The sequence below is a fragment of the Embiotoca jacksoni genome, unplaced genomic scaffold (genome assembly GCF_022577435.1).
Source record: "Embiotoca jacksoni isolate LCO1_2020_lvr unplaced genomic scaffold, fEmbJac1.0.p SCAF_37, whole genome shotgun sequence".
Taxonomy (NCBI): domain Eukaryota; kingdom Metazoa; phylum Chordata; class Actinopteri; family Embiotocidae; genus Embiotoca; species Embiotoca jacksoni.
This window is the reverse complement of record NW_027185389.1, coordinates 3565331-3581506: the sequence shown is the minus strand read 5'-3', so window position 1 is coordinate 3581506 and position 16176 is coordinate 3565331. Positions and strand designations below refer to the sequence as shown.

General features: G+C 40.7%; 1 protein-coding gene across 1 annotated transcript; it reads left to right on the top strand.

Annotated features, from left to right (window-relative positions):
* Positions 1–2879: 2879 nt before the first annotated feature.
* On the top strand, positions 2880–14669 carry LOC138208394 (GTPase IMAP family member 8-like). The gene is made up of 3 exons (XM_069166234.1): positions 2880–2912; positions 5014–5080; positions 11371–14669. The coding sequence occupies exons 2-3, from the start codon at positions 5062–5064 to the stop codon at positions 13953–13955; spliced, it is 2604 nt and encodes an 867-aa protein (XP_069022335.1). The 5' UTR covers positions 2880–2912; positions 5014–5061; the 3' UTR covers positions 13956–14669.
* Positions 14670–16176: the final 1507 nt, after the last annotated feature.

Sequence of the window (16176 nt, the reverse complement as noted above, 5' to 3'; positions counted from 1 at the left end):
ATGTTTTGAGCAGCATTTTATATTATTTTAGTATATTTTGTGTTACGGCCCGGTTCTTGGCCGCAGCAAAGACGAAGCACACCAGAGGTTTAACAAAAAGAAATTAATTTTATAATCAAACTTAACAAAAGACACATATGAGGTGAGGCAGACAGGAGCTGATGACTGAACAGGTTTCAATCCAGGAAGAAACTAAAAAACAAGTTAAGCAAGTTACACAGAGACTGAAACTTCCACCTGGCGTGACTTCATTTGGCACAGAGTAGTTGAAGGACCAGATCATTTCAGAAGGAGAAGCTGATGAGAACACTGATTACAGTTTTGTTCCTTGTGATCAGGATCAGGTGAGGCGGAGCTGCCACTCAGGAGAGGACGGCTCGACACGTTACACAAATAATCAGACAAAGAAACACGGAAACATGAGGAATCTGAGAGATGATGTCTGGCTGCTGTTGTGACAACGACAGAAAGTTTGAGAGGAGTTGAAGAATCTCCTCATTCACTCAAATGTTCAAAACATGTTCAAAAAGGCTTAATATTTAGAAAATGATCAATGATTGAAAAAAGTTGAATGTCAGCATAAAAGTCCTGAAAGAGTTGAACAATTTCAAATGTGAATGGTTGAACTCGGAGAGTATGCAGAAGTAGTTAGTGACCAAAACAAACGTGGAAGAAGTCAGAAACAGGATGTCAATAGTGTAAATGCTGAATCAGCATTCACACAATAAAGGCCGGTTATTTGTTCTAATCTCACTTGGATACGGAGAACGCTGCCTCAGATGGAGGCGCTAAAATAGTTCAAATAACTCCTGTAAAACATTAAAAAGGCTTAAATCATCTTACAGATGAACATTTAGTGACAATCTATACAATTTGTAACGTCACGATAACAAATGACCTTGTTGATTAGCTCGGAGCAAATAGGATCAAATCCAGCAATCTCTATATGTCACTAAGAAAAATATCCCTTTTTGTAAACAAGTCTTCTTTGATCACTTTGTTGTCACTCCAGAAGAAGAACACCATGTTTAGTATCAGAGTCTCTTTAAATATTGCTGTTGCTCAGCTGTTCATCTTCCACGATGGACAACGGTCACAAAGATGAAACCTCTTCAGCAGAAAGCTAAAAGATCAGAAGAACAGGTAACAGGTGCAGCACTCTGTCACCGCTAACATGAAGGAAACACATGCTGTTCAAAAAGGTTCAGTTTGGTCATGCGGTGAGCCCGCAGTGATATTAAATATCTTCCTGAAATGTGGACTGTGTGAACAACATTTTCTATTTCTCCAAACGTTTGCTCAAAATTCACCAAAATATTTGGAGATACAGCCGACATCATCCGGATGAGATGTGAACTTTTTCACAATTTGATCACCGACATTTTGACTGTTAGAAGCGTTTTAAGTTGGACAACAATAACTACTCCAGCTTTCCAGAATGAAAGACACCCAACACATATGAGCTGCAACTATAGACTCACTGCTGATTTCCTGCTCTGCAGCTCCTTCCTTCTCTGCAGCCGTCAGTTCTCATTAAAATCAGCTTGTAGAGACTCTAAATTCAATCTGTCGGGTTCAAGTCTCTGCATGCTGATTTTCATTCTGTATTCAGATGGAACAAACCATTCTCTAAGGAGGGGGATCACACTTATTGTTCTTCTTCTGCATGTTTTCTGATAATTAGCACAGGACACCAGAAGATGTCCCAACATGCATCAGGAGACAGTCCCACGTCCAGGTGTCCCCTGAGGCTCATAAATAGCACAGAGCTCCGCAGCAGGTCCCGACTCAGCAGCAGCACGACGTCACGTCACCGACTGCAGCTTCAAACTAACGTGAAATCGAAATAAAATGTTCTTCTGAGCTCGTTGACTTTTCAGAGATACGTGAACAGAACCGATACAAACACACGATGATCTTATCCAAAATTGATGAGATTTACAGTGTTGAAGTAAAGCAAGAAAAACTACGTGGAGGACGAAGAATTGAAATGATTTAGATCATTTACATTTCTACTTGCTGGAAATGATTTTTCTAAATGAAACCAACCAACAGTCTGAATCCAACCGTTCACTGTGAGGAAGGATGATCCAGAATATTGGGGAATGTTTTGAATTAAAATGCAGTCAGAGTTGAAAGTAATGAGGCTCCGCCCTCCTCCATCAGGAACATTTACCTGCTGCTTTGTTGGGCGGAGCTTTTACCTGCAGATCCTCCGACTCCACAAACATCAAGCAGTCAAACTGTCGGTGACAAACAGTTTCCGGTGAGCCCTTCAAAATAAAAGCCCCCCTGTGTTTATCCAGCTGGCGTCTTTTAACATGAAGCAGCAGCAGGAGGAAATGTTGGGTTGTCATGCAGAGTGAACACTCAAATTATTAGAATCATAATAATTATATAATTCAGCTCTGAAAAGTCAGACTGCGACACGAACAACAGTAAAAGGTTCAAAATATCAAGAATTTGATTTTAGAAAAATGCGACAACACAAATCAAAGAAGAAATAACTTCATGAAAATCTGAAAGAAAAATAACTTTTAAATCTCCCTAAAACTGAATCCTGAAGCAGTGAAACATGAAAAAACAACGTGATGAATCTGAACTGTGTTTTAATACAATAAACAAAACAAATGAACAACAGGACTTCATCAATACTTCCAGGTGGAGTCAGAAAAAAATGAGAAGACGACCTGAAGTAGAAATGAAGATTTAAACATCAAATTTAAAGCAAACTGTTTGAAAACTGAATCAAAATTGAATGTTGACATGTTGATTAAAAAAATTACAACAGCTGTCCTCATAAAAGAACACACCTTCGTGACAGGTGATCTTTTCTGTGACGTCATCTCTTCCTCATTCGTCTCATTCTTTCACTTTGAGGTGAACTGATGTCGGAGCAACAAATTCAGCAGGTGAGTGAAACAACTGGTGGATTAAAGGTGGATTTATGGAGTTTAATGATGTCGCCGATAGATTGTGAGAATAATGTAACTTTATGAACCAGTAAATGAAGGATTTCTGTTCATTCAAACATTATTGAGAAAACAAACCGTCTGAAACAGCAGCTTCATTTTACAACGGAAATATGATCAGTTCTGTTTCCGACTTTAATCTGAGACGTGTCGTGTTTGTAACTCGGATTAAATTCACATCAGACTTGTTTTTACTTTTAGTTTTCTTCATATCTGATTTCAGTCTAAAGGTCCATCAACTGTAGCAGCCATTTCCTTTTTTTTACAAAGTGTTTCTCTGCAGACCTGTGACTCCACCTGTCAGCTATGGGTGTAGTCAGCTGATAGAAAATACACTCGGAGGCCTATTGTAGAAAATGTGATGCGAGTTTGAAGAAGAGGTTTTGTTTGAATAACTGAGACCGTCAGACAGGAAGTTTGGATGATAAAAGGTGATAAATGGAGGTGTTGAGGAAACTTTAAGGCGCTGCAAGAAAATCTGAAGTTCCAGCAGCTTCCAGGAAGCTGATGACAGAACAGATAGTCTGCAGCCGGTATTCAGGCTTTTTAACAAGCTGTGAAGTCTGATTTCATTCTTAAACTCAGGCAACAAGTCATGTTAAAAACCTGCAACAGCTTCATGTCAGGTATTCATTTCAAATATATCAAACAGGAATAAATCATTCCCATGAAACCGTTGATCTGGGATCATTAACTTACATCGAGTGTGACGCTGCGGTTTCATATTTCAGTATATCTGGACTTTAAACCACATGTTCAACCATTTGTGACCAAAACAAGTCTTCAGTTACACGTTAATATATTGCGGTTGCCAATATGACGACAAAACAGGAAGTCTACAAGACTTGAAGCACATGAGGGGAAACGAGCTCCGAATATAGAAATGCAACAAAAACAAGGAGAGTGACGGTTTTCTGTCGGGGAACAACAGTATGCTGTATCTCATGTTCAATAACCATGAATCAGATCAGGTCCCTGAGTTAAAGTCATGCAAAACTGCAGGATTGGTTTTTCGGCCACCAGGGGGCAGAAGAGTACAACAGCAAGCTGATAAAACAGCACTGAAATATTAACAACACACATAAACCTGATCTCTTTTTCATTTAAAGTATTAAAAGGATGAATTACTTTTTCTAAAGGCGGTGCTGATTCAAGCAATATTATGATTTTACTACAAGTTACCAACTAAATGAAATATGTAAATTAAATATTTTCATACTGTGGAGTAATTCACTCTCTAAATATAAAATGTTTTGTTAGTGTGATCTCCATTTCCATGGCAACACATGAGGTATGACTAACAACTTGAAAAAAATCAGGAGACTCGTATGTAATGTTTATTACTCCAGGAAGTAGTCCGACCCTTAGCAACCACCCTAGCAACAGAGAGGATTTCTAGTCTCCAACTGAATAAATACAGAACATAGAAACACCAGAATGCTCAGCTAGCTCAGTCTGGTTGGAACAAAGATATCTGATGAACAAAGATATCTGATGAACAAAGATATCTGATGAACAAAGATATCTGATGAACAAAGATATCTGATGAACTAAGATATCTGATGAACTAAGATATCTGATGAACTAAGATATCTGATGAACAAAGATATCTGATGAACAAAGATATCCATGTTCTCATGTGTTTTTAACATTTTAGCTCCGTGTCATGTGTTCAAACCAAACCGGTCCAGGTAGCCTCCTCTAGGATTGTAAGTGCGTGACTATCCGTGGTGTTACGGTACGGGTGCTCGGAGCGACCAAAAAGGACCAAAAGAGTCCCGACTTCACCAAATGGGTCATTTAATAGAAATATAACAAGTAGAAACTACATTATATTATATATTATATGAAACTCTATTCTAATTCTATTTTCCCATTGAGGAGGTGGAGTGATATTTCTAGTGATAAGCGTGATGTCATGAAGGTTTTTTCCAAATGTTCAGTTGACCAATCAGATCTCTGGGGCGGAGCTACTGGTTGGATAATAATAAGAGAAGCGAGTAAACATCATCTTAGTATTTTCTCCTTTACATCCCTACAGTTTGTCCACAGCTAAATAAGAGTCTGAGGTTTCCAGCGGAGAGTCGTCATGGCGACTGCAGCACCTGGTGAGTTCAATCCCATTTAATCACTCTGAATTGAAGCCTGTCCTCTCTCAGGGCTGACATATTGATTAAAATGGGAGGAATCATTTTGTTTCTCTGACAATCAGGAAGTAAAATGGAGAATTACACATTTATAAAATAACGTAGATTTCTCAGAGGACGACTTTTGCGAGACTTTTTCTCCTCCGTTCCTTCTGAGCCGTTTGTTTCTGCTGCGCTGCTCTAATCTGTCATGAGGTGGTGTTTAGCAGGACCCAAATGCAGGCTCACAGACTCGGGTATCGGTTCCAAAATACAGTTTTTATTGCAATAAACAAAAACAAACAAACCAAAAGGTGGCACCTACAGCGTCCACTTGCTTCCAGTCGGGAGGGCAAGTCAACCGACTGATCCAGGGAGACACGGCTGGCAGGGCAGCCGGCAGACCAGCGGACAGGACCGCTGGAAGAAACGGAGTCAATAATCCTCCGAGTCGGGAGGGCAACTCCACCAACTGGTGACTTCGACAGGGAGCTCCGCAGGAGGAACAGAAGCTGGAGGAACAGGACAGACGGAGAACAGACGGAGGACAGACAGGGGACTAACAAATTAACCGACAACCAGAGTTGTGCAGGGGCAGGGTACATATAGTCCGGGGAGGTGATCAGGGAGATGCAGCACACCTGCAGGTGGTGATCAGGGGTGAGTGGCTGCATCTGCTGGGACCTGTGAGGGGCGTGGCCACGGGAGGTGAGAAGAGGAGGACACAGAACAAGCAGACAGGGGACTGAGAGGACACAGGAGGAGAGGTGATCGGGGGCAAAACAGAGGAAAACCGGAGTCCTTACACTAATCCATGTGAACAGAAGTGAAAGGAAACTCTGGAGAGATGATGTGATCGCAATAATTAACACAAATTCAGGCAAACTCTGCAATATTTGCGGGAGCTTGCAATTTTCCCGCAAAAATGTCGTCAACAGAAAGTATTAACATCATAAAGTAAACTTTACAAACAACAGGAAGTGACGGGGTTTGTGGGAAATGTGTTCTTCACATTAAAATGATGTGATTAAATGTTTGTGATCAAAGGAAGTGATTCCATATTACTGGATGTTAAATGAGTTTTCTTCACACGTCCAGTTGTCAGAGACGTCTCTTTGTTTGTTTCATCCAGCAGGTCTATGTGTTGAATGAACATGAATTAAACAGCATCTAAAGCTCTTATTTTGAAAGGCTGATGTAGTCCTTGTTTCTATATTCCAGTCACAGACGGTCTGTTCTGGAAACATACGCAGCTTTTAGGACCTTGTTGGAGCTTTTAGGAGCTTTTAAGAGCTTTTAGGAACTTTTAGGAGCTTTTATCTCCACGGTTCTCTAAGTTCAATAAATATATTAAAAAATATTATGACTAAAATATTTATGTGATGTGCAACATGATTATTTTCATTACTGACTAGAGCTGTGACGTCAGCTGAATCAGTAATGAACCAGAGGAAGTTGTCTCCATGGTACAACTCAGAACTACGCTCTGCTAAGCAGTGACTAGAAAGATGGAAAGGAAATGGAGTTCCACTAATTTAGAAGAATTTCACCTGCCTGGAAGGATAGTCTAATATTATATAAGAAAGCTCTTGGTAAGGCCAGGACTTTATATTATTCATCATTAATAGAGGACAACAAGAACAACCCCAGGTTTCTTTTCATCACTGTAGCAGGCTGACAAAGAGTCACAGTTCTGTTGAGCCCTCTATTCCTTCAGCTCTCAGCAGTAATGACTTCATTAACTTCTTTACTAATAAAATTCTTACTATCAGGGAGAGAATCGGGCCGACCCTTCCTGCCACCATCACTGATGTGTTGCTAAGCAACAGCAGCCCTGAAAGCAACTGTCGGACCAGATGTAAACTTGGAACATTTCTCTCCTGTTGAGCTCTCTGAGTTAACTAGAATTATTTCTTCATCTGGATCCTCTAGCTGTCTGTTAGATCTCATCCCAACTAAACTTTTTAAGGAAGTCTTCCCTTTAATTAATACTTCCATATTAGATCAGATCAACCTATCTATTGTAACCGGCTATGTACCGCAGGCTTTTAAAGTGGCTGTAATTAAACCTTTACTTAAAAAGACGACTCTTGATCAGCTGTTTTAGGAAACTAAAACATGTTTATGATGTTTATTTCTAAAATCCTTGAAAAAGTTGTTGCAAATCAACTTTGTGATTATTTACAAAGGAATGATCTGTTTGAAGATGTTCAGTCTTTAGAGTTCATCATAGCACAGAAACAGCTCTGGTGAAAGTTACTAATGACCTTTTATTAGCCTCAGATAATGGACTCGTCTCTGTACTTGTTCTTCTGGACCTCAGTGCTGCTTTTGATACGATTGATCATACGATCTTATTACAGAGATTAGAAGACGTTACGAGGATTAAAGGAACTGCATTAGACTGGTTCAAATCCTACTTATCAGATAGATTCCAGTTTGTCCATGTCAACAATGAGTCTTCCAGACAAACAAGAGTTAGTTATGGAGTTCCACAAGGCTCAGTGTTAGGCCCAATACTTTTTACTTTGTACATGCTTCCATTAGGAGATGTCATCAGGAAGCACTGCATCAACTTCCATTGTTATGCAGATGACACTCAGCTATATGTTTCTATAAAACCAGATGAAACTAATCAGTTAGTAAAACTTGAAGCCTGTCTAAAAGACATAAAGGCCTGGATGACCAAAAACATCCTGCTTCTAAATTCAGACAAAACAGAAGTTCTTGTACTTGGTCCTAAACACCTCAGAAACTCTTTCTGTAATCACTTAGTTACTCTAGATGACGTTGTCTTGGCCTCCAGCAAAACTGTGAGGAACCTTGGAGTCATCTTTGATGAGGATTTGTCCTTTGGACACTGTATAAAGCAAATCTCCAGAACTGCCTTCTTTCATCTACGTAATATTCATAAAATCAGGAAAATCCTTCCTCAGCGTGATGCAGAAAAACTCATTCATGCGTTTGTTACTTCTAGACTAGATTATAGTAATTCCTTGTTGTTAGGATGTCCAAATTACTCATTAAAAACCTGCAGCTGATCCAAAATGCTGCAGCAAGAGTACTGACAGGATTTAACAAGAGAGATCATATTTCTCCAGTTTTATCTTCTCTTCACTGGCTTCCTGTGAAATCAAGAACAGAATTTAAAATTCTTTTGATGACTTACAAAGCCCTACATGACCAGGCTCCATCATATCTTAGAGATCTTATAGAACCATATAATCCTAGCAGAGCACTTCTCTCTCAGTACGCTGGTCTACTTGTGGTTCCTAGAGTTTCCAGAAGTAGAATGGGAGGTGGAGCTTCAGTTTTCAGGCTCCTCCCCTGTGGAACCAGCTCCCAGTTTGTGTTGGAGGGGCAGAAACCCTCTCTAGCTTTAAGATTAGACTCAAAACGTTCCTTTTTGATGAAGCCTATATTTAGGGCTGGCTCAGGTAGACCTGAACCAACCCTTAGTTATGCTGTTATAGGCCGAGGCTGCTGGGGGACCTCGTTACACGCTGAGCTTCTTTTCTTTCCTCCTACTCTTTAACTGACTCATACCTCACCATCTTCTTCTCTCCCATAGTTTCTTCTTATTATCTGTTGTCTCCATTCAGTTCCTTCGCTCGCGTAGTTTCTGTTCTTTCTTTTCCAGATGTCCCGTCATGGAGCTGCATGTCTCTGCTCTGCGCTTGTCGTCTCCACCAACAGTTCATCTCTTCTATCTCTATGCTGTCCTTTTCTCTCTCTGCTCTCCTCTCACCCCCACCGGTCGAGGCAGATGGCCGCCCCACCTCTGATCCTGGTTCTGTTAACAGAGGCTCCGCCCACCTCTGACCCTGGTTCTGCTAACAGATGCTCCGCCCACCTCTGAGCCTGGTTCTGTTAACAGAGGCTCTGCCCACCTCTGATCCTGGTTCTGTCGGAGGTTTCTTCCTGTTAAAGGGAGTTTTTCTTCCCTCTGTTGGAGGTTTTTCTCCCTTAAAGAGGAGTTTTTCCCTCCTAGTTTATGTGGGAATTGTTGAATTGTTGGTTTCTCTGTATAATATTGTAAAGTCTTGCTGTAAGGACTTTAATGTGTTAAGTACCATGAAATACCCTGTTGTGATTTGGCGCTATATAAATAAAGTTGAATTGAATTGAATTGAAGTAAGGGTTCAGAGTTTATAGTTGATGGTTCAGGGTTCATGGTTCAGATTTCAGGTTTCAGAGTTCAGAGTTCAAGGCAGAGGGTTCATGGTTGAGGGTTGAAGTTTGAAGGTTTATGGTTGAAGGTTAAAGGTTCATGGTTCATGGTTGAGGGTTCATGGTTAAGGGTTGAAGGTTGAAGGTTCATGGTTTATGGTTGAGGGTTCATGTTTATGGTTGAGGGTTCATGGTTGAGGGTTGAAGGTTGATGGTTTAAGGTTGAGGGTTCGTGGTTCAGGGTTGAGGGTTCATGGTTGAAGGTTCAGGGTTCATGGTTGAGGGTTGAAGGTTGAAGGTTCAGGGTTCATGGTTGAGGGTTCATGGTTGAGGGTTCATGGTTCATGGTTGAAGGTTGAAGGTTCAGGGTTCATGGTTGAAGGTTGAAGGTTGAAGGTTCATGGTTCATGGTTGAGGGTTCATGTTCATGGTTCATGGTTGAGGGTTCATGTTCATGGTTGAGGGTTGAGGGTTGAAGGTTGAGGGTTCGTGATTCAGGGTTGAAGGTTGAAGATTGAAGGTTCATGGTTCATGGTTCATGGTTGAGGGTTGAGAGTTCATGGTGTATAGTTGAAGGTGGACATTGGGATTGGATCCCCGTGCCTGTGTTGGTTCTCTCCCGGTACTCCGACATGCGTGACATGTTAATTGCTGGTTCCATAAACTGCCTGTAGGTGTTGCTGAGTGTGTGCGTGTCTGTTTGTGTTGGTCCTGTGATGGACCAGTGAACCTTCCATCACTCAAAGTGAGCTGGGATAGTTTTATTAATTTAAAAAAAATGTCTGTGTGTGTTCACGGTTCCAGATGTGAGGCCACTGAAGTGCAGTAACAGCTTTGATCTTTTGCCACCTGCCAGTGAGTTTAACTGGATTCTGTCTGATCGATGTTTTAATGAGATGTCGGAAGGAAGTTCATTTTTTTTTTAAATTTCCCCAGTTGTGTGTAAACATAATAAGCAGGATTATCCAACCAATTGTTCTGACCCAAAGATCTGATTGGTCAGCTGAACATTTGAAACAAATCATCATGACATCATCATATCCTGCTCATCACTAGAAATATCACTCCACCTTCTCAATGGGTATTAAATGACTCATTTGGTGAAGTCGGGTATCTTTTTGGTCCTTTTTGGTCGCTCCGAGCACCCGTACCGTAACACCATGGATAGTCACGCACTTACAGTCCTAGCGGAGGCTAGCTGGACCGGTTTGGTTTGAACACATGACACGGAGCTAAAATGTTAAAAACACATGAGTCCATGGATATCTTTGTTCATCAGATATCTTTGTTCCTCAGATATCTTTGTTCATCAGATGTCTTTGTTCATCAGATATCTTTGTTCATCAGATGTCTTTGTTCATCAGATATCTTTGTTCATCAGATGTCTTTGTTCATCACATATCTTTGTTCATCAGATGTCTTTGTTCATCACATATCTTTGTTCATCAAATATCTTTGTTCATCAGATATCTTTGTTCATCACATATCTTTGTTCATTGGATATCTTTGTTCATCACGTATCTTTGTTCATTGGATATCTTTGTTCATCACGTATCTTTGTTCATCTGATATCTTAGTTCATCACATATCTTTGTTCACCTGATATCTTAGTTCATCAGATATCTTTGTTCATCAGATATATTTGTTCATCACATATCTTTGTTCATCACATATCTTTGTTCATCACATATCTTTGTTCCAACCAGACTGAGCTAGCTGATCAGTTTAGTGCTTCTACGTTCTGTATTTATTCAGTTGGAGACTAGAAATCCTCTCTGTTGCTAGGTGGTTGCTAAGGGTCGGACTACTTCCTGGAGTGGTAAACATTACATACATTACATAAGAGTCTACTGACCCGACTGATTGTTTCCAGTTGTTCGTCATACCTCGTGTGTTGCCATAGAAACAGAGATCACACCAACAAAAAGTTGTATATTTAGAGAGTGAATTACTCCACAATATGAATATATTTAGATTACGTGTTTTATTTAGATGGAGTATATATATATATAATTATTGAATATTCTTTCATGAGGTTGTGACTAAATGCTAAATGCTGACCGACCACCATATCATTCATATTTCTGGCTTTTGTATTCCAGCGTCTTCACTGAGGATCCTGCTGTTCGGGAAAAGTGAAGAACAAAAGACAAAACTTGGAAACTTCATCATCGGACACCAAAGTTTTTATCACCGACAACCTTCCACATCCAGTCACTCCGTGGCCTCCTGTGGAGAGTGGAGAGGAAAACCAACAATAGTGGTGAAAACAGCAGACGTGTTCAGTCTGTCTGAGGAGATCATGAGGAGAGAAATGAAGACATGTTTGAGTCTCTGTCCTCCAGGACCAAATGTTCTGCTGCTGCTGGTGGAACCTTCTGAATTTAAGGAAGAAGACCAACACAGACTGAAGTTCATCCTGAGTTTGTTTGGTGGAGATGCCTTAAAGCACTCGATGGTCATCAAGACACACGACAATAAAATGACTTCCTCTGTGAATGAACTCCTTAAAGACTGTGGAGGAAGATACTACAACATGTTTGAAGATAACTGCAGATCACTGATGAAGAAGATTGAAGAAACAGCCGATGAGAACAGAGGAACCTTCCTCACCTTCACTGAAGAAGTCATGAAACCCTCGTTGAACCTGGTTGTTTGTGGGAGGAGAGGAGCGGGGAAGACTTCAGCCATCGAGGCCATTTTAGGAGAGACGGAGCTTCGTTCAGTCTCCGACTCATCGGAGTGTGTTCAACATCAGGGAGAGGTGTGTGGACGTCGGGTTTCCCTGGTGGAGCTGCCCGCCTTGTATGGAAAACCTCCGAAGGAGGTGATGGAGGAATCACTCAGCTGTGTCTCCCTCTGTGGTCCTGAGGGTGTCCACGTCTTCATCCTGGTCCTACCTGTGGGTCCCCTCACTGATGAAGACAAGGGAGAGCTGGAGACCCTCCAGAACACATTCAGCTCTCGAGTCAACGACTTCACCCTGATTCTGTTCACCGTGGAGTCAGATCCTAAACATCCAGATGTTCTTAACTTCACATCAAAAGACAAAGACATCCAGGATCTCTGTCAGAGCTGTGGAGGGAGAAACCTTGTTGTCAACATCAGAGACAAACAGCAGATCCAAGAAATGTTGGAGACTGTGGAAAGGATGGAAGTTAAGGGAACCCGATGCTTCACGAAGGAGATGTTCATCAAGGTTCAGATGGAGAAAGGTACAAAACTTGAAGCTGACCTGCAGGATGTGAAGCAGAAGTCTGAGATGGGAGGTAACGATGAAAATCAGAGCAGAGAGCCTCTCAGGATGGTTCTGATCGGGAAGTCTGGCAGCGGGAAGAGCGCGACTGGAAACACCATCCTGGACGGAAAACATTTTAAATCGACTTGCAGCAACAAGTCAATCACAAGAGTTTGCCAGAAGGCAGCAGGAGAGGTGGATGGTGAGTCCGTCGTCATGGTGGACACCCCCGGTCTGTTTGACACGACTCTGTCCAATGAGGACATTCAAGAGGAGCTGGTGAAGTGCATCAGCTTGTTGTCTCCTGGTCCTCACGTGTTAGTCCTGGTGCTGCAGATCGGTCGGTTCACACCGGAGGAAAAAGAATCTGTGGAGCTGATCAAGAAGTATTTTGGCAAAAAAGCTGCAGATTACATCATGATCGTGTTCACCAGAGGAGACGATCTCAGCGAGTCCATCGAGAGTTACATCGAAAATGGTGACGACAATTTACAGAACCTGATAAACGACTGCGGCAGGAGATACCAGGTCTTCAATAACAAGGAACACACCGACCGAACGCAAGTCAGAGAGCTGATGACAAAGTGCAAGAACATGGTGGAGGTCAACGGAGGAGGCTGCTACACCAGCGAGATGTTCCAAGAGGCCGAGGCCGCGATACAGAAGGAGATGGAGAAGATCCTGAAGGAGAAGGAAGAGGAGATGAAGAGGAAGGAGGAAGAGCTTAAAACACAACACGAGGAAGAAATGAAAGACATGAAAAGAAGAATGAAAGAAGAGAAAGAAGAAAATGAAAAGGACAGAAAACTGAAGGCAAAACATCTCGAAGAAATGGAGGAAAACATCCAGAAGGAGCGTGAGCAGAGAAAGAGGGATCAGGAAACCAGAGAAGAAGAAGAGAGGAAATGGAAGCAGCAGGAAGAACGTCAGCGACAGAAGTGGGAAGAAGAACGGAAATCTGTAGAGACGAAAATCATATCAGAGTCAGAAGAAAAAGAAACAATCGACAAAAAACTGGAGCAGAGGAGAACATTAATGAGAGAAAAACAAGAAGCCCGGGAAGAAGAACAAAGAGAGTTGTGGGAAAAACAACAAGATGAACAGAGACGTCAGGAGGAGGAAACAAAACTGAAGACGCTTCAGGAAGAGTACAAACAGAAAAGAGAGAATTATGAAAAGAAAAGAAGAGAAGAAGATAAAAAGAGAAAAGAGCAGGAGGAGAAGGAGAAACAAGAATTAGAGGAAAGCTACAAGAAACAACTGGAGGACATGAAGAAGAGATACGAAGAGGAGGCCAGAAAACAAGCTGAAGAATTCAATGAGTTCAAAGACAAATACACCAAAGACTTCAAAGCTCTGATGGAGAAACAGGATGAGGAACTGAAAGATCTGAAGAAAAAGTACAAGAAAGGAAAGAAAGAGCAACAATACAAATGTCTCATCATGTGAGGACGTTTCTCGTTGCTGAAATCTCTAATTCACTTACAAACTGATCAATATTCTTCACCACCGATGTCCTCACGTTTTATTTCATCTCTTCAGGTCTCCTTGTTCAAACTGTTTTCACAGATTCATTTTAAAGTGAATCAATAAATAAAATAAAATTCAGTTATATTTTTTTTATTTCGTTCTGTAAAGACTTTTATTTTATTAAATATTTGTTCTGTATATTTTGAAAGGAACACAGTATTTGTACTTCAATATTATTTTGTCGTGTTTTTTTTGTTCGGCAGACAAAGCGGCTTTTTGTTTTTTGGAAAGAGGTTGATTTTTATTTTCACCCAGTTGTGTGAACATAATATGTAGAATTATACAACCAGTAATTCTGACCCAGAGATCTGATTGGTCTGAACATTTGGAACAAATCATCATGACATCACTAGAAACATCAATCAGTTCATTTCTATGATCAAAATCTGCTGTGATTTTAGGATCATTTTACGGAGCGGTCTTTTTTTTAAAAATAATTTTGGTATTCTGGTATAAACACAATGAATACAGTGTGATGACGTCATTGTTATTGTTTGTTGAGGCAGGTTTTAAACCAACAATTTGTACATTTGCTGAATTTATTACACGTAAATTGATATAATTAAATAAAATGTAATGTAAAAAAATCTATAAAAATTCAAGAGCTAAAGAATTTGTAAACAATATTTTCTTATTCTAATAAATAAAAATTGGTTTGAATGAAACGGTGTGTTTTCAGTTGTCTAACATTGAGTAGATCAGGTGATTATGATGCAGATGAATTATTGGGTGTTTATCACTGAAGGTGCAAAGCACAACTATTATTATTGTGCTGGTTAAAACTTTGCCGTTGAACTTCCTCTCCAGTTTTTGGGAGATGATTCCCTAAATTCCGGTGAGCGGTGTGCCCCTAGTGGCAACGCTGTGCTACGACGTTTCTTAGAGATCTGTCGTTCCGTTCTCGTACAAATCACGAAAAAGTAGCGATCCGTAGGAGCAGTTTGAAAACGGGATTGTTTTGGTTTTTTGCAATATTTTCAAAAATCTGTTTTAAAATGATTTTACATTTGTTAGAACTAATACCCCTGTAATCTAAGTTTTTAGCATTTCATATTCTACACTTTAGAAATTACAATCAATCATCATCAGACGTTGTTTGAATATTAGATGTCACGCGTGTTCAAAAAGGTTCAGTTTGGTCATGCGGTGAGCCCGCAGTGATATTAAATATCTTCCTGAAATGTGGACTGTGTGAACAACATTTTCTATTTCTCCAAACGTCTGCTCAAAATTCACCAAAATATTTGGAGATACAGCCGACATCATCCGGATGAGATGTGAACTTTTTCACAATTTGATCACCGACATTTTGACTGTTAGAAGCGTTTTAAGTTGGACAACAATAACTACTCCAGCTTTCCAGAATGAAAGACACCCAACACATATGAGCTGCAACTATAGACTCACTGCTGATTTCCTGCTCTGCAGCTCCTTCCTTCTCTGCAGCCGTCAGTTCTCATTAAAATCAGCTTGTAGAGACTCTCAATTCAATCTGTCGGGTTCAAGTCTCTGCATGCTGATTTTCATTCTGTATTCAGATGGAACAAACCATTCTCTAAGGAGGGGGATCACACTTATTGTTCTTCTTCTGCATGTTTTCTGATAATTAGCACAGGACACCAGAAGATGTCCCAACATGCATCAGGAGACAGTCCCACGTCCAGGTGTCCCCTGAGGCTCATAAATAGCACAGAGCTCCGCAGCAGGTCCCGACTCAGCAGCAGCACGACGTCACGTCACCGACTGCAGCTTCAAACTAACGTGAAATCGAAATAAAATGTTCTTCTGAGCTCGTTGACTTTTCAGAGATACGTGAACAGAACCGATACAAACACACGATGATCTTATCCAAAATTGATGAGATTTACAGTGTTGAAGTAAAGCAAGAAAAACTACGTGGAGGACGAAGAATTGAAATGATTTAGATCATTTACATTTCTACTTGCTGGAAATGATTTTTCTAAATGAAACCAACCAACAGTCTGAATCCAACCGTTCACTGTGAGGAAGGATGATCCAGAATATTGGGGAATGTTTTGAATTAAAATGCAGTCAGAGTTGAAAGTAATGAGGCTCCGCCCTCCTCCATCAGGAACATTTACCTGCTGCTTTGTTGGGCGGAGCTTTTACCTGCAGATCC